The sequence below is a fragment of the Coloeus monedula genome (genome assembly GCF_965178545.1).
Source record: "Coloeus monedula genome assembly, chromosome: 26".
Taxonomy (NCBI): Eukaryota; Metazoa; Chordata; class Aves; order Passeriformes; family Corvidae; genus Coloeus; species Coloeus monedula.
In genome coordinates this window covers 4,207,628-4,233,889 of record NC_138806.1, presented here as the reverse complement: position 1 = coordinate 4,233,889, position 26,262 = coordinate 4,207,628, and the positions used below count along the sequence as shown (strand labels likewise).

At 47.7% G+C, this 26,262-nt stretch overlaps 1 protein-coding gene across 1 annotated transcript; it reads right to left on the bottom strand.

Moving 5' to 3' along the window:
* Window positions 1-7,102: 7,102 nt before the first annotated feature.
* On the bottom strand, window positions 7,103-20,497 carry LOC309582221 (uncharacterized protein; the record flags this gene model as incomplete). Its single annotated transcript, XM_082297259.1, has 12 exons — window positions 7,103-7,333; window positions 7,514-7,639; window positions 8,081-8,242; window positions 8,649-8,805; window positions 9,321-9,403; window positions 10,405-10,942; window positions 17,092-17,318; window positions 17,422-17,547; window positions 17,989-18,150; window positions 18,375-18,531; window positions 18,888-18,970; window positions 19,928-20,497. The coding sequence occupies 12 exons, from the start codon at window positions 20,495-20,497 to the stop codon at window positions 7,103-7,105; spliced, it is 2,622 nt and encodes an 873-aa protein (XP_082153385.1).
* Window positions 20,498-26,262: the final 5,765 nt, after the last annotated feature.

Below are 26,262 nucleotides of genomic sequence, written 5' to 3'. Positions count from 1 at the left end.
TAAATGGTTCACTACAACTCTTGGTGGAGTCTGGGGGATAATTTTCTCCAGTGAGAAATCCTTTTCTCCCTAAATGAATGAAATTCTCTTCTATACTTTCAGCTACTTTGGCTCAAGAAGCAGCTGGGTTATGTCCCAGTTAACTGTTGCTTTCAGCTGCTGACACCCCTGATACAGGGACATGGAAACAAATGTATCTTGTTCTGAATAATTCTGCAGAAGGGTTTTGTTGTTTTGTTTTGGTTTTTTTTTTTTTTTCCTGGAAAGATGTTTATTGCGTCTTTTGTATCAGTCATTCCTTTTAGGAAGACCAACCTTCCTGTCTTCCCTTAACAAAAGAACATTTTTTGATGGTTTGAATATCAGTGAGGATGCTTGTGTGCAACTTCATAGCTTCATTTTTAATACATGAAAAAGAGATTTAATGCCATTTTTCCCTAGAATTTGAGCAGGCAACATACTTCAAGAATGAAACTTAGCTCCTTAAAACTGAAGAAGCCTGACAGATTCATTGTGTCTGGAAATCCTGGCCAGGATCAGAGATAAAAGTTATGGAACAAATGGTTCCTGAAAGGAATGTTTTATTTCAGAGCTGCTGTAAGGTGGAAGCTTTTATGAAGTTTATGAGGTGGTAATTTTGTCTGCAGTTATGTCTCATAGTATTGTCCAGGCCCTTGCAACACACTGAACTTCCTGTGTGATCTTAGATGATGTTTCCAGCAAAATCCAGAGATGCTGCTGAAGTGCAGCTGGAGGGCTGGGAAACTTTCATATAAAAGCGATTGCAATCAACTCTGCAGGAACTGGAAGGATCTGCAGGGGTACCTGTGAAATGGGACAGTGAAACGTCACAGAATCTGGGGCTGGTGCTGCTCACTGCAGCAGAGCCAAAACCTGGGCAGAGCCAGACTGGGGGAGGGAGAAGGACGAGGAGGAGGAGGAGAAAGATGTCTTGGAGGCAGGTGGCACCACAGTTGTTTGCAATGAGGCCTCTCCCTTTTCCTGTGATGAAACTGTTAGAGCTCCTGCCCAAAGAGGAGGGTGGACTATTTAAGCCTGAACGGCTCACCCAGCGCTGGCAGGAATTGTCCCAGGATGGGCAGGAATTCACTCAGCATTTCAGTGGCTGGATTCCTGTGTGCTCTGCACAACCCAGATGTGTGCTGGCTGAAGCAGAGGCTGCGGGAGAATGAAGCCCTTTTCCTTTGGGAGTGTGGCAGCAGAAAGGGGCTGGGGCATAGCTCAGGCTGGGGGTGTGGGTGAGCACACACGGGCTCCTCTCAGCCCCCAGCACCACCTTTCCCAGCTCCACATCCACACCCTCCCCACTGATGTGTCTGGGAGAAACCACCAAGGCTGCTGAGCACATTTGTGGGGTCACAACTGGACTATTGTTCACATTTTTGGTGCTTCACTGGGATCCTTTTCCATCCTTCCTACTTCTGGTCAGGTCTTGTCAGGAAAACTCAATTCTTGTACGTTGCTACACAGAGAAAAACTATGAAATATCTACCTGGGGAATATGACTCATTCTTGTAATTATATGTTATAAACTAACTCCCATTATATGATCATCAGGCAGTTTTATTAACACCGGATAACCCCACAGGATTTCTCCATAGTAGAAAAGAAAGCCAGGTCGTGCAGTGTGACTGTGTTGGAAGGTGAACATCATTCTTGTTTGTACTCTGCTCCTTCTTCCAGTGAGATTCAGCTGCCTGACACTTAGCATGAAACTGTTCTCTTCTCCATTAAAATTTAAATGATGAGGATTTTTTTCTTATCCAGTAAAAAGCTAGATGTTTGAAAACTGAAAATCTGATTTAGATCAGTTGTAACATATTGGAGCTCAATCATATTTATTGTTTTAATAGTGGATTTACTGAGAGTTCTAAGCAAAAAGTCATTCCTACCCAACAATTCCTAATTGTTCACTCTGTAGTGAGGGCACAATGTGTTTGGAATCTTTTTTTTCTCCCCACTAGGCACAGCTGTGGGTACCTGGCAGCAGTTCCATCCAGAAATATTTGAGGTTGAAATGTTGTCAGTTCCAACAGTTTCCAGTGAAAAGTGTGATTTTCTATACATGTATTTTTGTAATTAGAAATAATTCTGTCAAAAGATGGTGCCTCATTCAAACCACGACATCCAGGCATGGGGCTCCTCACCAGTGTGCTTGGGTTCGTTCCCACAACCCAGAACATACAGTATGGTTTTAGATCTCACTGATATTCTGTGAAAATCACCTGCAAGTGGTGGTGGCTTTGGCAGTGCTGTGTGAAGGGCTTGACTTGAGGATCTCAGAGGGATTTTCCAACCTAAATGATTCTGACTCCTTTATGCCAAAAACTATTTAGGCTTTTTTTAAGTGAAGGGTTTTAAAAATATCTGTTTTGAAGTGAGAGAGTAAGTCCCCGCCTCTCCTGCGCTGTTCTGCAAGACAGGGTGTAATCTTGGCGTCCACCCACACCCCAAGGTGTGTGGTCACAGGGAATATCCCTGCAATCTGTCCCTGTTGTGTCAAATGGTCCTAATGCAGCACGTTCACCCACTGGTCAGTTAGAGCTGGACTCGGCATGGGCAGGTGACCTGCTACCCTCCAGGGAAGGGCAGTCAAGAGTGTCCAATCCAGCAAACATCCTTCCTTCAGGAAAAAGCATAATTCCTGCCTGCATTCTACCTGATCTGTTACTCATTCGCTCTTGCAGAGCCGAGTAGTGATGAAACATTAAAGAGCACCTTCAAAAGTTCCACCACCCAACAGAGCGATGGTGGTTGTGATAGGAGCAGTAATTAGGTGAGTCAGAGCCATAAGAGACTTTCAGAGCACAAACCCTTTGGTTTGGAACTGCTTCATTGTGGCTCTAAACAGCTCCTGGCCCAGCTGACTCTCTGGGGTCTCAACTGCTGCTCCATTGGCAGGACCCTCATTAGGGAAGGGTCATTACAGCACATTTACAGCCCCTGAGGCCACCCTGGGTTTCACTGTGCCCCCACCTAGCAACACAATGCAAAACATTCCAGTGCCGCTTGGAAAACAAACAGGTATTAGCAGATAGGTGAGCGAGTTTCAGCCTGGCGTCCATCCCACGCACCCCCACACCGGAGAACATCTGGGGTCTGTGGGAGGCAGGGGGACACCTGCACCATCCCTGAACAGTCACGCACAGAACCGGGTCATGTCAGCCTCACTACGAGTGTGACCATCAAATACCGGTGGAGCTGGAGCAGGATGCCGGGGCTGGTAGCGCGTTCCGTGTTCTGCGGCACTGGGGTGTCCCCAGTACATCCCGCAGACACCACTTCGCCCGGCTGCCTCTGCTGGGAGGGGATGAGCCAAGCCCCCAGCTCCGGCTTTGCCGCTCGCCTCTGCCGCGGGCGCCCTTCGGCAGCTCGGTGGGAGCCGAGTGCCCTCTAGAGAGCAGCCCAGGGCCGGGGATCATTCAGCTCCTGCAGCTCCAAATAATCCCGTGTGGTGGAACGCAGAATGTGTCGGGATCCCTCGGCTAGGTGGGCACAGGGCTCGGTGGGCACAGGGCTCGGGGGCACAGAGGGAGCGCTGCCCACCCCACTGCAGGGCAAGGGCTGGGCAAGGGCTGGACTCGGCTGAAATTGCTGCAGACTGGATCAATGCATTTTTATATAATCTTATTTTAATCACGTATTATTGTACTTCTGTTGGATAGGCTAACAGCAACTACTTCCACTTAGACCGTCAGGATTACCGCGTCCACAAACTTAGTGTCTCTGAGCTTCTTAGGAAAATGTGAATCCCGCTTTTGGCAGAATCTCAGACTTAGGTCTCCGGTAACGCGGTGTTTGCACATCTGGGGCAGAGCAGGGACCGGACAGGCCGGGGCCAGGACGGGGGCTCGGGACCAGGACACTGACAGGCCAGTGTTTCCTTTGGCTCTGCCAGCTGGGAACAGCTGACACCTTATGGGGAGAGCTGGGAAGTGCCAAGATTTCCCAGGCACTTTCTCCATTTCCTTGTTCTTCAGCACAAGAAGCATTTGCATGTCAGTCAGGATTATTAATTATTCCAGCTTTGTTTCAGCTAATTATTCCAAATTTTAATGTGACTTTAAATACAGAAATACAGCGCTAATGGCAAACCTCTGCTTCAGACTCGGTTCAGACTGGACAGGCTTTGGATTGGCCAGTTTTGCCCTTTATTCTCAGGCATGTTCAATGTCTCTGTCCTCTGGAAAAAACAAAATAAAATGAAACAAAACAAACCCAGGATAGTATTTTAAATTTCTCTTTCCTCTGGGAAAAACAACCAAACCTAACCCAGTGTAAGTATTTTCACAGGTGCTTCAGGTAGCTATTTCAGTCTGTGGTACAAGAGGGGCAGTGCCGATGGAGCAGGAGGTGAAAACTCAGGTGCCAAATTCCCAGGATTTTAGTTTCGATGAGCATCTGCCTCTCGCTCCTGTAGGATCTGATTCACGCTGTTCTGCTGGAAGGAGCGAGCAGCAGCTCCGGGGCTTTGTTCAAGGGTTTGGGCAGCTGCAGGGAGAAATTCGAGTCTGGGAAGATCAGGAGGTGACCCTGGCCCGTCCCCACGATGGTGCGGTGTTGGCGGCAAGGACCCCCAGTTCCTCCCCGCTGTCGGGATCAGCATCTCTGGTCCCGGCGCGGCCGCTCCGGGAGCGCCCGTCCCCGCCGCCTCCCGGCCGCCAGGGATCACTATTGTCCCTTCTCCGCTTCCTCACAGCCAAAACTCCGCCCTCCCTTTGCCCCGTCCCGGCTCCCGGCTTATTGCGGCGCAGAAACCGGCCGGAGCAGAGGCAGAAATGCTCTTATGCACGCGTGTGGCACAGTCAGGAGCGGGGCTTGGGGAAATGAATTTGCTTTTATGTTTCAAATATTTTTTAATTTCTCGGCAAAGGTGTCCAAAAGATTTCACACGTGTTTAGGTGTGAGAATTCTTTGTGTCGTGTCACATAAGGTACAAAAACGGCTTCCAGGCCATCAGCTCTTCCCATCCTGTGGGTGTCTCTGCACAGCTGTGGATGTCCAACCACGCCTTGGCTATATGAAGAGCAGAGGAGGTTGCTGAGAACATTTGCCATCTCAGCACCTGCTGCTCTGCTGACAGGCACCCAGGAGAAGGGGCACTGTGCCCCCAGGATCCCCCCCCCAGGCAGTGGTTTGACACAGAGGAGGTGGGATTCGTTCTGCCGAGGGGCAGCACCATTCGGACATGCTCACACTGCACTAGTCCGGGAGACAGGTGGGGCCAGGAGACGCCTGCTGAGACATGTGTGACAGACATCATGCTCCCCAGCACCACCACATCTCCCAGTTTAACACCTGACACATCTGGAGAGAAGCTGGAGATGTGCACCAGAGGTGGCTGCTAAGGTGGTACCTGTGTGTGGATACACACCTGCCTGAGCCTTGGCACGGCAATTTCTGTCACTGTTCTTTCACTGACGAGTTCCAGCTCTGCTGGCCTGTCTGACTCCTCCTGTGTCACACAGGAATGGGCAACACCTGCCTCAGGCTGTGACAACAGGGAGGAGCTGGACAAGACCTGCCAGGTCAGTGAGGCCATTCTCTGGCTCCCACTGGCAAAGCAGCTTTGTTCCCAGTACAGGATGATCCTGACCAGTTTAGGTGCCCCTTGTTCATGGATCAGCACCTGGTGTTTAAAAGGAACTGTTTCAGACACAGGTTCTTGATTGCATCAGGCAGAAGCAAAGTTTTATTAGAGACATTTTTCACCAGCAGGTACATAAGTGACCTGACTAACTCAGGTAACTTCTAGAGGTTACAGCATTGCAGAACAGAAGAGCAGAACAGAGGAGGTGGCTCCTGACACCCCCTTTAGCTACGTGGCCAAGCATCGCTGAGTTACTTCTACTTTCTCTGCACAGAGGGTGCAGTGAACACGGAGTGTTCCTGGGCTGTCTGTGGGTTTCCCTGTCACCTTCCAGTCCGTTTCTCCTTAATCACAAATTCTCCTGCAGGTCACTGGAGAGAAAACACAGCAGCATTATTTGATTGAAACACAAGTAAAATCCTTCAAAAAGCAGAAATCGGATCTATGTGGTGCCCTTGATTCTGGAATGCACTGCTAAGCTGATGCAGTTGGCAGCAACTCAGGAAACCCCACAAGTTCCCTAAATGATTTGCTTTAATGGGAATTTTCACTTGTAAAGCTATAGATTTACTCTTTTCACTCTTCCCAGATTCTTTTGCTAAGCTTTGGCTGTCATCTTCTTTACTTCTTCTTCCACATCTTCCCTTTATGCCTTATTCCCCTGGCCTTCTCTTCTGCATTTTACCTCTCCTTCTTGTCTCTTGTTTGCTTCCTGCATGTTTATGTTCCATGTTCAGCCCAAGCTCTCTTTAAACCTATTTCTCAGTGACACCACCACTGTAACAGATCCCCCTGTAGTACAGTGACTCTGAGAGGAGGCCAGCGACATGTCCTAGGAATGTGCTGTCTCCTGGCCTTAGTGCACAAGGAAATGAACAAAGCCAGTTTTCCTTTTGTGAAAACACAGCTCTTACCTTGTATGTCTCCAGTCTTGCAGGGCGGGACCTGGGGCTGGCAGTGGGCAGCTGAAGTTGTTGTGTAGGTGTGGCTCGTCCTAATGACCCCTCCACCAGTTCCGATTCCTCCTCCGTGACTAGTGGGATAAATTTGGTGAGAGAAATAGGGACTTTTAGAGCTTCACGTCACTGCTGACTACATGACAGAGTCTCAAACTATGGCCTTTATGGGGGTTACAGTATTTTACATTACATTTTCTTTCACTTTCAGAGTGGCTTTGCATTTGTCCTCCCCCTTGGCAAGGACAGTTCTCACCCATCTCACTGTAAAAAAGGGACTGTCACCAATGCTGACATAATGCCAGGAGTGACAGTATTGTCACCAGCAGATTTGGTGTTCTGCTTTGCAGATCCCAAGGACTGACATTTAGTTCTGATTGGAATGTTCATCATGAGGAAGTTGTTCATGAGGCAACTTTTTCATCTCAGAGAAAGCCCTAAGAAGGAGTAAAGATCAGGTTGGATACCCAGTCTGTAATACACATCCTTGATATTTTCATTTATTCTCTAGAATAAAGTACCTCTAGAGAGGTACTTACATGAGGTCCTGCTGTCCTCCTTCCAACAAGCACCGGTAGGTCTGGATCTCCTGCTCCAGGCGGCACTTGACGTCCAGTAAGGTCTTGTACTCTTGGTTCTGGCACTCAATTTCCGCTCTTATTTCAGCCAACTGCTGCTCCACGCACGTGATTTGGTTCTGTAGCTCACCGAGAAGGGTGTTGTACTGGCACTCTGTTTCAGCCAGAGATGATTCCAAGTTATTTCTCTGATAAGATAAGATAAGCAAAAAAACAACAATCATTTAAGTGTCATCCTGGAGTTTGTTAGTTCAAATCCAAAAATGAACGAGCCATTCACCACCTTCGTGCTGGTTGGCAGGTCTGGCTGTTCATGCTAAGAAACACAGCAGTAACCAGTCGGAGCTGTGAGTCAGCTCATCACCCACCTGGCTGAGCTGGGCTTGGAGATCGATTTCCAGGGTTTGCAGTTGGCGTCTCAGTTCAGTCACCTGGTTGTTGCACGTCTCCACTTCCTGACCGCTTGTAATAACCTCCCGATTCACCTCTTCAATCTGAAATCACCAATCCAGCATAAAGAGCTTCAGGGGATATCTGGGTACACTGAACTTGCTTTTACAGGAGCAGAACATGGTGAGCATTCAGCAAAAAGAAACAGGGAGCAGGGCAGGTTCCCTGTGCACACGGTGTTCCCCACCGGCTCCACTGCTTGTTCATTTTAATGGGCTATTAAATCTCTTTAATCCAAATGGGGGATATCTCTGTTCCAACAACACACCACAAGGCCTTGTGGCAAATGCTGCTGTTCCAGATGGGACATAACAAACTGGTCAGACAGGCCTGTGGCTCCTGTGGAACACAGGCTATAATGAGTGCTGCTCTCGGGCTTCGCTGAGAGGCAAGAACTGGTTATTGTCTCCATGTCTGGTCTCTGAAAGGCTCCTGAGCCCGGGGGTGTGTGTCAGTCTGGTTTGCAGCATAAGTGTGTCGCTTACCTTGCACTCGTACCAATCCTCGACTTCCTTGCGGTTGCGCGCTATCAGTGTTTCATACTGGCATCTCAAATCCTCCAGGATTTGTCTGAGATCAGGTCCAGGGCAGGCATTGACCTCCACACTCACGTCTCCAGTTGACTGTTTCCTCAGGCAATTCATCTCCTGGAAATAAATGCCAGATCAGATCATACTGGCTTTTGGAAGGCAGCACAGAAGAGCAAAACTCAGTGGCCAAGAACTGCCCTCCCCGCAAGATTTTCTTCCCTGCTGTGGCTGTGAAAGGCACTGGAGGATGGTGCAAGTGTTTTCCCAGCAAATCTGTTGGCTAATTTCTTTCTTCATCCACTGGAGTCAGCAGCACCTTTCCACCCTCTGGCACTCCCAGTGTCAGCACAGCCCCGGCAGCAGCACTGCCCCTGACAGAGCTCCCTTCCCTTCTGAGACAGAGGGGTCTGAGCCCAGAAAGTTTGGTGGGAAAGCTGTGGCCTGAAAGTGGATAATTTAAATTCCACAGTGGTGAAGTTTTCTGCCAGGGCCCTGGTGCTCGTAGGGTTAGGGCAGGACCTACCTCCTCATGGTTCTTCTTCAGGCAGCAGAGCTCCTCCCGCAGCGACTCCAGCTGTGCCTCCAGGTCAGACCTGCACAGCGTCAGCTGGTCCAGCACCTGGCGCAGCCCGTTGATGTCGGCCTCCACGCTCTGGCGCAGGGCCAGCTCCGTCTCGTACCTGGGTTGTGTCAGAAAGCATAGATTCAGGATGGGGATGTCCCACATGGGCTCTGTGCCACAGGATCTCCTTTCCCAGCTCCATGCTTTGCCCTGCATTTTGCTGTCCAAGCTGAATGCACCATGCCTTGGATTTCTGCACCACTTCCTGTCTGTTATGTGAAAGCTTTTCTTCCTCATGTTTTTTCTCTGCTCCTGCTCACTGTATATTTGGTATCACTTACTCAGCTGCATTTCTGCTTTGTTGATCCCATCGGCATTGGTCTGGGGCGAAAATGGGCCACTCCCTGAGGTGCCCGTCCCCAGCCTCACCACAAACGCCGTTGCTAAATGTTTTACCCAAGAACACTAATTAAGGGAGGGCTGGTGACCAGGAGCAAAATGCCTTTCATCATCCTGTCCTACCGCAGTGATGTGGGGAGACGTGTCTGGAGTCTCTATAATTAGTGCTCTGAGCCTCCCAGGGAGGTGGAACAGAGCAGGGGGGAGGCAGCAGGTTCACAGAGGGGCACTCACTTCACACGGAAGTCATCAGCAGCCATCCTGCTGTTATCAATGTCCAGGATGATCTTGTTGTTATCAATGGTTGCGCAGACAATCTGGAAAACAGCAAACCATGAGAGATGTCTCCCGTCTCCTGTTCTACTCTACAGGTCTTTCTGCATTGCAGTTAGGTAGCAACTCTTCACAGTTCCCTTTTTCTGTTACCTTCTTACTTAAGTAACTTTGTCCCTTCAGCAGAGAAGTTGAAGGTGGTGGCTTTGCCTCCTTTACTCACAGAAGAAAAGAGATAAACCACGTAGAGCTGGGAATTAAAGAGTTGTGAGATGGAACTTCCCAGTTTCAAGATCTGAAGGCAAGTTCTAAAGATGCTTCAAAAAATGAACCTAAAGAACCTTCCTTAAGATATTAAATCTCAACTGACATTCAAGCTGGCATGTTCTGGGCTTCAGACTTAAGGACCTTCAGGGAAGATGGTGGGAAGGTGTCTTTAAGCCTTAGGATCAGCCACAACTTTCATTGTGGACTTACTAATATCAGGCTGTTTGTGCCACTGTGACAATCAGTTTCAATTCTCAGCTTTTCTCACCTAGATTTTATAATGTTTCATTTGATAAAGCATTCAATGTATATGTTTTTGATCATTCCATAGCTTGCTTTGCTTTTCCTGTGGGGCTGACACCACTACGTTTCCTCAGAGTACATTGCTAATATCACATTTACAGTTGTATAATCAAATACAATGTACCAAAGCATCCTTTCTCTTTTTCAGAGTGTTCTCCCACCCATATCACCTCGCAGCACCCATCCTTGATGTGCCCCCACACTCAGCAACATCATAGGGGAATTTGCCAAAATTTCTGTTTGCAAAGACATTCAGAAGCACCAAAGTTCCCTCCAACAACTGCAGTAGGTTCTAAACACAAATTCAGCAGTATGCTTTCAAAAGGGGAGGAACAACCCAGAAATTCAGCAGTATGCTTTCAAAAGAGGAGGAACAACCCAGAAATTCAGCAGTATGCTTTCAAAAGAGGAGGAACAACCCAGAAATTCGACAGTAAGCTTTCAAAAGGGGAGGAACAACCCAAGGGGAGATTACCTGGTTCTGAAGATCTTCAATCTCTTTGTAGTAGCAGCTGTAGTCACGGGGCTCGCAGGAGAGGCCCTGTGTTGCATACCACTCTCTGATCCTGCACTCCAACTCAGCATTCTCCTTCTCCAAGCACTTCACTTTGTCCAGGTAGGAAGCCAGGCGGTCATTGAGGTTTTGCATGGTGACCTTCTCATCGCAGGATGAAAGCAAGCAGTCGCCACCAAGACCACCAACAACCACACCACCTCCAAGGCCAAACCCAAGGCCATTGCCATAGCAGTTGCCACCTCCATAGCTCCCACCAGCCAAGCTACCAACACTCAGTCCCCCTCCATAATTCACTCCACCGCAGTAACTCCTTCCAGAAAAACCTCTGCCACTGCCTATGCCATAGGAAGAAATCCGTGCTCCACCACCACCACCAATGATACAGCTGCCACCACTGCTCCTGCCTTTGCTAGATACAGTAATAGTCTCCTTAATGTTGCAACTCATGGCGACAGCGGTTGGAAATGCAAGCAGAAGCCCAAAGCAAGATGCACAGCTTGATACGAAATCAGACTGCGAGCTGTCCGTGGCCGCCGATCCCTATTTATACCTTCCACAGTGGGTGTCACCACTGCTTCTTCTTCCCATAAGGCTGGCTACTCCAGCCATTGGTGCCAAGAATAATTTCTCAAAGGGAAGTTTCCTTTCAAGAAGCCTGGTAGACAAGGAAGATACTTTACATGTCTCTTGCTAATTTCAAAAATACATTAGCAATAATGTTTTATGAATCATCAGCTTTTTGTTTATGATGCAAACTTACAGCATTAAGCCAGGAAAAACACTGTCCTAAATTACATAGCAGGAAGAAATCATTAAAGGTTATTGCATCAAAGAGCTCTTTATCTCTCATTAATTTATTTTCATTTTATTTTGAGTTGAATAAGCAGTTTTCATGCAAGGTGCTGAGGTTGGAATATGTAAGATGAAAAAGAAAGAAGAAATACTAAGTTTGCTTTTCGAATGATGTATGAAGAATGATGTAAGAACTCTGGAAAGATCAGAGACACAGAGATTAACCTTTAAATCTCTCCACTGGCAAAATGACAAATCTGAAACACTCTGCTGCAAGACAAGTGAGACCAAGGAAGGATCTCTTAATGCAGACGGATGAAAGGTTCTTCATACATGATTGTGGCTCTCCAGTAATTCACAAAGGATTTGTTTCATTATGTGGAGAGTGCAAGGGAAGGTAAAAGTGCTTTAAATATTTCCTGTTGTTCAGTGAAAGATAATTTCTGTACTTCTCCTCATTATGGATTGTAATTGTTGCTGGGAAAGGGTGGTTTTGAAACAGTGGATGGGAGTGGAAACATCCTATGGCCAATTTCTCTGTCAATACGTACTGCATTTTAAACAGAGCTTTGGGATAGCTGTCCTGGGACATATAAAAACAGAACTGCTGATAGAGCTGCAGAGCAGTCACTGCCCTGGGCAGTTCTACCTGGGCTGGAGCTGGATTTGGTACAAACAAGAGGCTCTCTGTCAGTAATGTTTCCAAATATTAACTAAGCAAGGAAAAGAAAAAGTAAGAATCCTTTCACACTTTTGTCATCAAAATTCAGGCTGCGCTTCTTTTCATGTGATGTTTTGCTCACACTCCAGAGCACTGGCCTTCTCCCTAGGGAGCCCCTTTTCCAGTGGCCATGGAGCAAGGGAAAGGCATTCCATGGCTTTCTGAACCCAACTGTTCCTTGTAAGAAATTCTCCAAATCTCCTTCACCAGGAAAAGTGAATTCAAACTCTTGCTGAAATCCTCACTCAGTGTCAGGATTGTGGATTGGAATAGCTATTGTTAGGGCAGGTATATGATCCCATTTACTTAAGGACTGAATTGTCCCAGTATTCATGAATTTACTCATCATTTTATTGCTCTTACTCTTACTTCTGTTACAAAGATGTCTCCCCTTTTCTTTGCCTCCTTGGATGTTCCTTATCCATGCCGTGAAAGGCAGAAGCATTGCAGTGATATCTCCAGCAGGCTGGAGACAGGTGTGGAGAGGCTTCCCAACGTGATTTACTCCAAGACAAAGCACTCACTGCTGGCAGAGCTGCAGCTGGACCCCAACACGGTGCCTGTGTGTCAGCCTGCCCTGCCTGACACACCGGGCCTCCCTCTGGCCCAAAACACACAGAAACAAAGCTCAGAATAGGTAAAAGCTCTAATAAAGTTATTGTGTATAGGAAGGAATTGCTGGATTTCATTCCTAGGACAGGAGAACATAATTGGGAGTCAGGGTGTGGTGGCAGGAGCGAACCGAAACTGCTGTAAGCTGCGTCGCTGGAAGCTTCGCCTGGTCTGCGGATGATTCCTCAGGAGTTTCCCAACAGCTGTCTGCAGCAAGCATCTCTCCTGAGTGAGCACACATTCCTTCCCCAGCTCTGCAGTTATCACACGGGCACATCAGTGTAGTGCAGGCAGAAACACGGGATGACTTGTACTCCGTAGGAGTGGACGGTGTCTGCACCCCAGGGATGCTCCTGCTGCTCCGAGACACCTCGGTCCCCTCTGCCCCTCACACCTCTGTGTGCCTGCAGCAGCCACCTGTGCCCAGGAGCCTTGCTCTGCACACACTTCCCTCTGTCTTGGTATTTTTCCTGTTTTTCTCCAGGAAATGAGGGCACTAGTTAAACTGAGACAAAATTAAGTAATTGTTCTGAGACCTTAAAAAATTAAATTAAGCTTTCCCTCATGTTTTCATTCAGTTACTTGAACTCATAAGCTTCCTGGGTCTGTCTCATCAGCACAAAGAAATAGGGAAATCTTATGGAAATGTAGTTTCCAAAATTTGCAGCTCCATAATTTGCAGCTCTTTAATAAATGACGTGTTTCCAGGATGTTTTCTGCTGGGGAACTGTTAATCACAACCTGCCTCTCCTTAACTGCCTTCCAGACTCATCCTAACTTGTAGGTCCACAAACAACATCACAGCATCCCAAGAGCTGAGGCTGTTCCTCCCAGGGCTTTCCAGAGGCATATTCATAATTTCTGGATCATTAGAGTCTTTCTGGCCATGTCATTAGGTCTCTTTCACCTCTCAGGAATTCAGGACAGCTCCTTTGTGAAAGTGCATGCTTTAGACCTGCTGAATGTGGTGAGAAGGGTGGGAAGGTCTTTGATACGAGCCCAGAGAATCTGGAGGAGCAGCTAGATGTCAGTAGCAGTTCGCAAGAGGAGGAACCAGCCCACAGCTGGTGGGAATCTGCTGGGGCTGCCAGGAGAGACTGGGAAGCTTTTACATACCATAGGTAGCCAAGAGTTTCCAGAAGACTGGAAACTGGAAGAGTCTCCATGCAGTGTTTTTATATTTTTAGAAACAAGAGGTGAGGACTCATGGATTGGGAAGGATTGAGGCCAAAAAGGGCAGCAGTGGGTTATCTCACTGTCTGTCTTTGCACTGAACAAGGCAGGAGGAGACACTGGGAATGGAAAGGGAAAGATCTGCTTTTCAACTTCTCAGCCAGAGCTCTGAGAACAACTGGAATATCCACTGCAGTCCAACACAAGGAAATTTGCCATTAGAGCCAAAATATGTATCTCTTTTGATCTCTTGTGAAGCACTGGCCATACATGTCTACTGAAAGAACTGTGCATCAAGTCTGGGACTTCCTGTAGGGCTGGAACTGAACTTTTAATAAGCCTTAATTTAGTCCTGGTTTAAAAACTTATACCTTTGGCCACTCTTCTGAGTCATTGCAGGTGTTCCAGTGCTGCATTATCTTCTCTTGCCCATGGATAGTATTAAACTTAGTGTCTGGTAGATGAAATAAAGAAATATCACTGAGACATCTCTCTGTGGCCTCTCACCACAGAAGGGCACCTTTCACCTGCTCTCCAAGATATTAGTGGTTGAGCTTCTTCAGGCACTTGCTACCATGTTAAGTCTATTTCTGTATCATCAGAGAAATTGGTGTCTCTATAAAAGAACTGGCAATCGAAAAGTGTGCCCCACTATACTGTATGTACAGTCCTGAAGTGGTTTTGTCTTTGTACCTGTTCTCTTCCTGCCCTGAGTCTGGCTGTTCCATAACCTCCAGCCTTTGATGGAAAAGGAATAACCAGGAGTTTTGCTTTACTGGGTCATCCCACAAGTGAATGTGACTCTGTAACAGCCACACCACAGTTAAAACCACCACTGCTTGGCATTCTGGACCAACAAGTTAATCCTCAGAACACCATCATAATACTTTGAACTTCCAGTTCTCTAAAACCAGAGTGACTCTTCCAGCTCACTGTGGCCCACGGCTGCTCTGACAGGTCAGCACCAGGACAAAACCAGCTCAGCACCAGCTACATGGCTGCTGATCGAGGCCAAGTGTGATCGAGTGACCTGCCTTGCTTGTGACAACTGGGTGGCTCTGGGTGTTCAATAGCCCTACCTGGCTTTTTTCTCCATTCTGTTCTCTGTTAAGCTGCACTTTTTCAGCTCCCACCCTGCCCTCTGCAGCTCCCCAGACAAGGTGTGTTTAACGCAGAGATGATCTTTCAACCACTCCTGATTTTCAGGTCGAAACTCTTGGCAATCCAAGGATGACCAGTAAATGACTCAGTCACTATGTGAAAAGAGAGGAGATAAACCTTTTGCCTCCAATCCTTTTCCCAATGTGAAGATTCCTATAAAATGAAAGGGATAGGTTGGACAATAAGCCATGTCAGCAGAAACTGAATCAGTTGTGGGAACCAAGATTTCATCCTCAACAGTCCCCAGGCTGGGAGATGGAGCATGAGAGGGCTCAGCCCAGATGTGTCAGCACTAGACTGGGACCAGGGCAAACTGTCTCCACTTTGGAAACTCTTCTAAAACTGTGTTTTAGCCCAATGCTGTGTGAGAAGGACACAGGCCTCTGCCTGGCCTGCAGGGTCCATGGGGGTCAGGGCAGGTGTCACACAGGAATGGGCAACACCTGCCTCAGGCTGTGACAACAGGGAGGAGCTGGACAAGACCTGCCAGGTCAGCGAGGCCATTCTCTGGCTCCCACTGGCAAAGCAGCTTTATTCCCAGTGCAGGATGATCCTGACCAGTTTAGGTGCCCCTTGTTCATGGATCAGCACCTGGTGTTCAAAGTTTCAGACACAGGTTCTTGATTGCATCAGGCAGAAGCAAAGTTTTATTAGAGACAATTTTCACCAGCAGGTACATAAGTGATCATAGCCCTGGCTGACTACAGCAACAGTCGTGGTGCTGGGCCACACAGACTGGAATAGCAAATAGCAAAGTAAAGCAGAATGTGGCCCAATGCTCTGCTCATCCCTCTGACACATTGCTTAGCACGGCTGAGCAACACAGACGAGCACTCTCCGTGCTCTCTGCAGACACATGCAGTAAATATTCTCTCTCTTCATCCATAGCTCTGCTTCAGGCTTCTCTTGTTGGATATTCTTGTTTCTCTGCTTAATCACAAATCCTTCGGCAAGGCACTGGAGAGATCAAAGGAAACATTACTGTGTTTATAGCAAAAATAGATTCTTTCCCACACTGTCATTCCCTGCACGTGATCGTTTCACAAGCCAATTCAATTAGAATTTCAGATAAATACTGCCCCTTCCTGGGAAGATCTGATGGCTCCTGCCAGCAAGGCAGATGGATCTGTCACTGGCTGCAGCACGGGCTGCATCGAAATGCCAAAAAGTGGAAGCTTCAGACACTGCTCCAGCAGTGATCTGGATGAGGGAATGGCATTGGGGTCCATGCCAGATCAATGCCCTTGCTCACGTCATTCTCCTGGACCAACTGTCACTATATTTCCTTCTTTCCTTTTCAGTTTGGCTGGAAGTTTCCCCTTGAATTATGACTAGTAGTTATCTGCCAGTATTCTCATGATTCCCACTTTTTTTGCCCACCTGATTTCTGAGTACTTTTCCTCTCTCCTGCTCTTTCCTTTGTCCCACATCTCACGTCAGTCCTTTTTCCATGTTCTCCATGGCTTGCCTGCCTGCTGGCTCTGTCCCTCTCCTTTCTATCCCTCTTCCCTTTGGCAATTCTCATGCATCCCAGCAGAGTCCCAGCTCCCAAAACCTCTCCTCTCAGCCACTCCTCTGTCGCTCCTGTCCTGTATTTCCCAGGGGCCCCACAATAAAACTTTCAAGTAGCACCTATAAGCTACGTGGGAAAGATTTTTCTTCCAGCCCATCAGTGTTGCATTAGAGCAGAGACTGTGGAAATGTTTAGAGTGGGGCTGTTCTTACCTTGGATCTCCGCAGCTGCACAGGATGGGATCTGGGCAGACGAAGTGTAAGTGTGGCTTGTCCTAATGATGCCTCCTCCTCCTATTCCACTGCTTCTTGCAACTCCTCCTCCTAGACCTGAAGACTGACCAATTCCTCCTTGCTGACTGAGGAGACAGGAAAATAACATTTTAGTAAGGGAAATGACATATAAACTAGAGCTACAGATTTCCAGTGTCCCTGTTGTTCTCAGTCTGTTTCCCTTTTTGGCAGAAAACTGGCAGAATGTTGCAGTGACCATTCTCCTTGTGGCAGCAATTGGCACACGGGAGGAAGCAAGTCACCACCATGACACCAGGCAGCCCAAATAAGTCAGCAAGGGAGAAGGAGCTGGGCAGGTCCTTCACTTTGCTCTTATGTTGCAATAACCAGGACACAGGTATTTTATTATATTTTTTTTGCTGTGTCTCAAGCCCACTTACATAAGGTCCTGCTGGCCACCCTCCAGCAGGCAGCGGTACGTGTGGATCTCCTGCTCCAGGCGGCACTTGACGTCCAGCAGGATCTTGTACTCTTGGTTCTGGCACTCCATCTCTGCCCGCAGGTCAGCCAGCTGCTGCTCCACACAGGTGATCTGGCTCTGCAGCTCAGCAAGGTGGTTGTTGTAGCGACACTCTGTCTCTGCCAGCGAGGACTCCAGGTTGTCCCTCTGAGGAGTGACATGGGACATAAGACAAATATAGGCAGGAGAAACGCTGCATTTAGCTATGACTTCTGTGAGATGGCTGAGGTTTGCAGCAGCTCACACTCACCTGGCTGAGCTGAGCTTGGAGATCGATTTCCAGGGCTTGCAATTGGCGTCTCAGTTCAGTCACCTGGTTGTTGCACGTCTCCACCTCCTGACCACTTGTAATAACCTCCCGATTCACCTCCTCAATCTGAAATCACCAATCCGGCATAAAGAGCTTCAGAGAATGTGCAATGTAAGTTGGATCAAGTATTAAGGAAAGAGCAGAGAAGTTAGAAAGAGCAAAGACATAAAATGAGAAGGGTTTGGGTGAAAATTCTCCTCCTAATCGTAGTGTAAACCTGGCTGGTCATTCCTCTTTCTCTTCTAATAATGCTGCTTCCAGTTCTTCTCACCACTTACTGCTTTGTAGAAAATTCCTGCCTCAAGTCCCACCAACATGCAGAGCTTCCCTCAGCCCATGACAAGGATGCAGGGTGGTGGTGTCCCTCCCTTGTGTCACTTGGTCAGTGTGAACCAATGCTAAACGTTCTTACAGTCTGTTGTGTGGTTTTTACATGCAATAAATCCCTGCGGGACCATTGCCTGGGTGTTAGCCAGGGAAAAGTCAGAGCTATGGGAATTTACTCACCTTGCACTCGTACCAATCCTCAACTTCTTTGCGGTTGCGTTCAATCAGCGTCTCATACTGGCACCTCATCTCCTCCAGGATCTTCCTGAGGTCTGGGCCAGGGCAGGCATTGACCTCCACGCTCACATCTCCAGTCGATTGCTTCCTCAGACAGCACATTTCCTGGAAACACCATCCAGATCAGATCAGATTTAAAATGAAGGAAAAAATAGAGGGAGCCAAGTTCCCTCACAGGGAGCAGGGCCCTGCAGAGCCCCTCTCTGATGGACCTTCACAACTCCTGGGTCACATGATGGTATCCATCAACCACGGCCCTCCGCAGCAGCACCCCGGGGTGATGGATCCCACAGGAGTGAATGCTTTGTACAGGAGAGGGCAGGACCTACCTCCTCATGGTTCTTCTTCAGGCAGCAGAGCTCCTCCCGCAGCGACTCCAGCTGTGCCTCCAGGTCAGACCTGCACAGCGTCAGCTGGTCCAGCACCTGGCGCAGCCCGTTGATGTCGGCCTCCACGCTCTGGCGCAGGGCCAGCTCCGTCTCGTACCTGTGAGGGAGGAAACAAGAAAGAAAGAGCAGTCAGTGTCTGACACCACCAGTGTTTCTGAGCTCTGACAGGAAACCCCAAAACCTTCCCCTCTGAGAGACAGCACATGCTGGAACAGCAGCCTGGCTGAACCCTCACTGCTCCCAGTCTGCAGATCCCTTCTGCTTCTTTTAACCTCTACTCAAAACCAGCTTGGCATCCCAAACTTCCCCTCCTGGAACTGCCCCTAATTAGGGCAGCTCTAGAGGCAATGGATGAGAGAGTTCTGCACAGCCTCCAGCCTGTCCTGGGTCACAGGAGAGCAACTGAGAGCTCTGAGGGCAGTGACAGAGGAGGGGACAGCCCCGGGTACTCACTTCACTCGGAAGTCGTCGGCTGTCATCCTGCTGTTATCGATGTTCAGAATGATCTTGTTGTTGTCTATGGTTGCACAGACAATCTGGAAAAAGAACGTTTGTTCCTGGTCTCTGCTCCATGTCCTTGGGCTCAAGACACCCATTGCCTGCTGCAACCAGACCCTCTTCCTCCCTCTCTTTTTTAAAATCCTGGGTATCAGGGATGGGGAGCTGAGGGGTGCAGCACTCACAGGGATGTTCAGGGAAGTGCAGTGAAGACATTAAAATGATAAAATTCGTGGTTCAGGTGCAGAGTCCGGGAGATGTAATTACTGTCCAGCACCTGCCACAATCCACCTCAGCCTCTTAAATCTAAATCTTATGAGATTTAAAGTTTTATTTGAAGAATTAATGACAAGCCTATCTCATTCTGTTTCTTTCCTGGATTCTTTTCTCTTTATTCTTTGTGCATTGATGTCCGAATTTTTTGCCAAACACTTTGCAAAAGTTTTTAATTTTAAATTGCCCATTCCAAATGTGTTATGGCAATGTTCTCTTTTTCCTTAGTTTTAATTAGATGCCCTATATTTCCCAATTCTACCTGAAAGAATAAACTAATAAGAAAAAGGAAATAAAGTTTAACTAGAATTCTGCAAGAAATAAAGTTTAACTGGAATTCTGCAAGACTGATGACAATCATATAAATTCAGGCAAATTAATGTGATCCATTATTTATTTATCTTTTAGTTCTTTTCTTGCCATATATCTATTTGACCACCTCAGCACAAACTGAATTTAAAAAGACCACTGAGCCCATCCAGATACATTCCATGAAGTAACATTTTCCCCTTCAATATGTCTGATGAATAAAAGCAACAGAAACAGCCCAAACCCTCCAGTTTTACCTCTGAGCTCTGAGCTTTCCACAGGCAGATGCTGTAATGGCTGTTTGCAAAAAGCATTTTACAACAATGATTTGTTACTCCCAATAATGGACCCAGTTATGAACCAGCACCAGAGAGAGCCTTGCAAGGGAGAAAGCAGCTGAGAAAGGATGTTACCTGGTTCTGAAGATCTTCTATTTCTTTGTAATAGCAGCTGTAGTCCCGTGGCTCACAAAAAGGGCCCTGCTTGGCATACCACTCCCTGATCCTGCACTCCAGGTCAGCATTCTCTTGTTCCAGGCACCTCACCTTGTCCAGGTAAGAAGCCAGGCGGTCATTGAGGTTTTGCATGGTGACCTTCTCATCACCAGAAAGAAGAATGCCATCACCAGCAAAACCACCTCCACCAAGACCCATACCCATGCCACCTCCCATGCCACCGCCAAAGCGAGCACTGCCACCACTGAATCCCATGCCTGGACATCCTCCGAGGACAGCGGCTCCTAAGCCACCTCCAAAGTTTCCACCGACCAAACTGCCAGTGCTCAGTCCTCCTCCGTAATTCACACCACCACAGTAGCTTCTCCCAGAAAACCCTCGGCTACCGCCTATCCCGCAAGTTGTGTATCTTCCAGAGGACACCGAGGAGATCCGCGCTCCGCCACCACCACCACCACCAATCACACAGCTGCCACCGCTGGTCCTGCCCCTGAGAGAGCCAGTTGTCTGCTTAATACTACAGCTCATGGCGAGGCCCAGCTGCAGCGCCAACCCACAGCCCAAAGCAAGATGCAGAGCGTGATACTGAGTCCGACTGCAGGCTGGCGGCTGCCGCAGGTCTCCATTTATACCTTCCAAAGGGGGTGTCACCTGTGGGGTGTTTCTTCTTCCCACGGGGCTGGCTAGTCTGGCTGTTTATGCCAAGATTAAATAGCCCATAGGCAGTTTCCCTCTAGAAATCCCAGTTCACAAGGAAGATACTTTACATGTCAGCAGCTTATTCCAAAAAGTAAAATAGTGTTTTATGAGTCATCAGCTTTTTGTATGATGCAAACTTTGCAACAAGTCAAGAAAAAAAGTTGCCCTAGATTATGTACAAAGAAGAAACATTGGTATTTATAACATCAAAGTGCCTTTTATCTTTTATTAATTTGTATTTATTTTATTCTTAGTCCAATAACCATTTTTATATCACATGCTGTGGTAGAGCTTGTGAAACGAAAAATGGAAAATGAATAGAATTTCTCACTTCTGAAAAGTGTGAACAGTTGTTACTGTAGTAGTGAACAGACCAGGGACACTGTGGTGTGGATGTTGGTCACCTGGCACAGCTCTAATACCTGCTTTACTGTGGGATTTCCAAAATCACTGAGGTAAATCCCCCATCGATTTAATTCCCTATTTATGGCTTAAATTTCTTTAGTCATGCAAACACAAGAAGCCAAGTTGCACACACTGCAAAGCTCAGTGTCCCCTGTGGATGTGTGACACAGGGGTTGATGTCACCTGCAGTGTATGAAGGACCTTGCTGAAGTTATTTTTCAATTGCTTTAATTGCTGTCCATGCTTTCTCAGTTTGTGGTGATGGTAGATAAAGAAAGAGATGACAGGAAAGGGAGTATCCACAGGCGATATATCCAGATCCCTGGACTCAGATGTGACCCCGCGGGTCTTTGCCATTACTAAGATTGTGCTGCACACTGAATAAGAAGGAGAAAAGCTTTCTGCATTTCTTACTGAGTTTGTCGGAGCAGTAGCAGGCGTCAGCACAGCCTGGCTGGTCAGGGGAGCACAACCTCCCAGCCAGGCAGGCAGCAGCCAAGGGAGCATTCGGAGAACTGGCTCCACCAGTGCCAGTGTCCTTCTCCAGCCGACTCCGTAATGAGAGGATATTCTGCTCTCCGGGGGACGACGGCTTCTGTTCCCTACAGCGTGGAATTTTCATGCAACTCTTACTCACAAAGCAGCCTTTGACTCGAGGATGTCCATATGTACAGGAGCAGTTGTGATAGATCCCTGTTGGCAGCGAGGGTGACACTCAAGGAGCTCTGAGAGCAGCGTCACCTCCGGGAGAAAGAGCAGAGAAAACCCACACTTGTACCCTCAGCCACCTCTTTACTGGTGGGAAGTTGATGACTGCTGTCACCATGGTAGGAGAGTGTCCCCAAGCCTGTTTAGATAGGATTGTCTTCACACCAGCATGAGTTAAAGCTTTCCACTCTCCAGTGGGATAATTTATTTCTTTACTTAGATCAAAAATGATAAAAAGCCGCCTACCCAAGGCTGGCAGCACCCAGGAATATTCATTATTCGTATGGTGCAGGGAAATAACTTGCTTAAGGACAGAGCTGAAGTCTGTTGGAGCTCAGATTCCTCGCTGAGACTGCAGTGCCTGAAATACAAGTCCATCCTCCCCCTAGACGCAGCCCCCATGCTCCCCACACAGCCTAGACTCACAGTCGGGAAAATCATGAGCAAAAAGGAGGAGAGGAAGCAAATCTGGCTTTCATCTGTCATTTTGAGGAATATAATTGAAGACAGGGTGTGGCTGTTGGAGCCAACAAAAATTAATATAATGCTTGCTTGGAGCTTCGCTTCAGCTGGGGAGGTTTTCAGGAGTTACCCAAGAGCAACCTGCAGAGACGGGGCTGGGGGTGCCTTTCTTTCCCTTGTAGAATGTTTAGGAGGAGACATTGCAGATGTTGGGCATTTCTCTACGGGTGGGAATGGAGCACCCATCCCTCCCTCCTTCAGCAGTTCTCTGATGGGAAGAAGGAACAGGTCTTGCTCCACAAAACAAACAGCAGCAGCACTGTACAACCTTTCACTCATGTCCTGGTGGAACGATCCACAGACTCCCAAACCCCATTTTACCAGTGAAAATTGGACATGACTATACAATTCTTCCGAAGAACTCATATTTGGGATGCAATGGCATTCTTTGGAGTTTTTCTGGGCTCCTGCCAATTTCACTGGGACATGGAACATGTGTCTGATACAGCAAATGCACCCAGAAGCCAGTCCCTGGCTAAACTGATCGTATCCTAAAAACACACCATGGTGTTGTCCCACTCCTCATGGCCATGTCAGGGCTCCAGGGCTCAGCACTGAGACAGGCAGAGGCTGTGTTCCCTCAGTACTGGCTTTTTTTCCCACTAAACTGATTTCTTTACCTCCACTTTTGTTATTATTGTATTCCTATAGCCTTGGGACACAGCCTTGGGCCAGAACACAGGGAAAGGACTGTGCAAGTCTAAGACATAAACGTGTCCCAAAAGGATTTACAACCTCAGTGAAGGACTGCCGGAAATAAACGGTTTCATGCAGATGGAAGTGCAGGAAACCACAACAGCCCTCAGCCAGGACGATCAGCAGTGGTCACACACAACGTCAGTGCCAGTGCTGCTGAGTCTTGTGGGCTTGATGGACGAGAAGAGAGAGTGCAAGCGGAGGAAGAGGGGATAAGGGTGAATATTGGTGCACAGGGATGGAGGAGGCAGAAGGATGCCACATTTGCAAGGGGTGCTGTGGGCAGGACAGTCTGGTCCTGTGGGAGCTGTGGCTGTCGCTGTGCCCAGCCCGGTTCCACATGCTCACCTTGCTTTGCTTATCAAAGCTGATAATGTTTTCTTGTGTCAACTACAAGAAAGGTGTGTCTGGTTCTACAGAACTTTGCTTTCATAAGCATTGCCTCGGTGATGTTTGTGCAACCACACTGGAATATGATTTTATCTTGTCACTTGTAATTACCATTAATAATTTGCATAATGGCCATTAGGCATCACTTATTAAACATTTCTTTGATGTGATACTGAGCCGGCTCCAGGCCCCATACTCCCATCTTTCAAATGCAGACTACAACTTTTTCCTGGCTAGTGACTCATTGGTTTATACCACCATGTTTAGCCAAATCCTGTAAGGCAACTGAAATAATTACCACAGTGGGTTTGGTAACAGCACAGGCTTAAATACGCCTCAGAGACCGAGAGAATGACTGCTTCACTTTCTTTCTTGCTGAGTGTTCACATCTGTAGACTCTGAGCATCTGCAGTGCTGAAGGAGAAGTTCAGCAGGACATGGAGGTGGACACAACCAGGTTTCTTCCTACTGAAGTTCAGACTCCCCTGATTCACTTGATGAAGGGTGTTGGATCCTTCCAGTGCCTGCCAGATGCTGACAGTGCAGTCAGGCCTCCGGCACATACATCTCTGGTGGCACTGAAGGTTATCATGGCAGAGGAGAGTCCGGGAGAATTTGTTAGATGGGAATAGTGATGGATGATGAAAGTACAGCAGTTCCACTCTGCATGGAGAGCTGAGCATGGCACAGGATGGGAGGAAAACCAAGGCTTCAGCCTGTGGTCTCTGCTGCACAGCCACAGGATCAGCCTGACAACCTGGAGTGTTCTGGTGCTTCCTGTGCTCAGGCACCGTCCAGTGGTGCAACAGCGCCAGGCAGGTAAAGGTGCAGGGCAGCCAGGACTCCCCAGACTGTCTTCTTTATCTTCATATCATACTTGTACTAAAAAGTCTCTTAATTTCAATACACTTTCAATATGTGGCTCATACTGGCAGTTTAGTTATATTATTCAGTGCACTGAGCTGAAAAATCTCCTGTTGGGTTACAGCAGCAGTTTGCTCATCCCTTGTAATTCTTTACAAATGTTACACAAGCCAACAGACAAAAATCTAAACCCCACAGATAGTGACTGTGGGTGTTAGACTGTACCTGCCTGCATACTGTATAAAACAGGCTTTTGTAGAGAAATTACAGTTTATGCATCACACCAAAACATGGCCTGCTTTTCCAAACACACCGTGTCTGTAATCAGAGATAATTGCCTGTGCTGTGCAATCTGGAACTCATAGCTGATTTCCAGCATTGGTAATTTGCAAAACTAGTTGTTTTCTTCCCATTTCTTCACTGATCTCTTAAACCTCTGGTGTGTTAACTCCTCAGGGATTTTCCCTGATGGTGGTGTAATTTCCATATGCCTGCTCTCTGTATGACACAGACACATCTGCTGGACTGTCACAGTGCATTTCATTGCTTACCAGCCCGAGTGCTGATACCACCCCCATCTCTCTCCGGGGCACCCACCCTTGCTCTTTGTTTCCTTGGGTTCCTCTCTCCGTCCTGTACCTTCAGCCCAAGTCTCTCTGTCTTGAAGATACTCATTTGTTCTTGCTTTACAAGATTTGCATGTTACAAGAGGACAGAACGAGCTCCTATGGGCTGCACAACCCTGAGCTGTGTGGGGAACACAGCAGACATTTGCCTGCAGTCCAGGTCCCAGGTCATTCCTGTCCTGCTCTCCCATGCACTGTGTCCTCTGCATTCCATTTATCTTCCCTTCCCTGTCTCTTCCTGTGCTGTCTCCACAGCCGTCATCATTTCCCATCACTGTCCGGGTTATAAACACCGGGCAGGGAAGGCAACGTTCTATTTCTGCACAGATGCAACACAGTGACCTCAGAGCTGCTGTGTCAGCACCAAGCTGGGTTAAATCGCCCCGAAATTCTCAGCGTAATTAGTGCTGCAGGAATGGGACATGCAGAACTGAGCAGGGAAACTAACACAGAACTTGTCCAGGAGCTCATTAGAGCAATTACTCCACAGGGCTAAGAAGTGTCCTGGACAGAGCCCAGGAAGAGGCCATTCCAGAACTGTCTGAGCTGTTTCTCTCTTTAGAAACAGACACTAATTCAGACTCATCGTATCCCCCAAAGCCTTATTGTTAGAAGCCTTCATGTCAGGCCTCTGTCTAAGGTTAGTCATCAAACCCCATCCAACATTTCATGAGAGAAAGGCTGCCAGAGCCCCACAACAAGGAGCAAGGGTTGTGCCACCACTCCCAGCCCATCTGACCCATCGCTCAGACACTGCTGCCAGCAAGGAGGGACAGGCTGGATCCTGAGCCTTGGCTTGCACATGCAGCAAAATGCAGTTGTGTTCCTAAATGTGTTTGTCATTCCTTTCTCTGGGGTAATAAAACACCAGCAGCCTTTTTTTTTCCTGGCTGTTTATTGTGTCTCACTTTAAAAAAAATTCTCTCCCACATATTAATTTGTCTCACCCTTTTATCTTCCCACATGTTGCCAGCTGGTTCTTCCTGTTTGCCTTTTTTACAAATCCATTTAGAGGTTCTTTATTTAGTGTTTTCTCTGGGAATTGTTTTCCTCCACCAGAAGGGTGTGGAGAGTCCAGCAGAGCCTGGCTTTCAAAATTCCTGCTTTGGTATTATTTGAGAAAACTTGTTGTCCTTGATTTTATCCTGTGAGTGTGCATCTGTAATAACTCAAAGGTGTTGTGTAGTACATTATACTATGTGATATATTATATTATATTATATTATCACACGCCTGCTTTAGTGAAGACTCCCATTTCTTTCTGAGGTCTCTCTTGGTAGCAGACTGTCAGTCAGACAGCCCTGAGACTCCCTCCCTCCCCTCTGCCCAGCCTCCCTGGATGTTTCTTTCCTCACCACCTTCTGCTTCATGTCTTGGTTCATG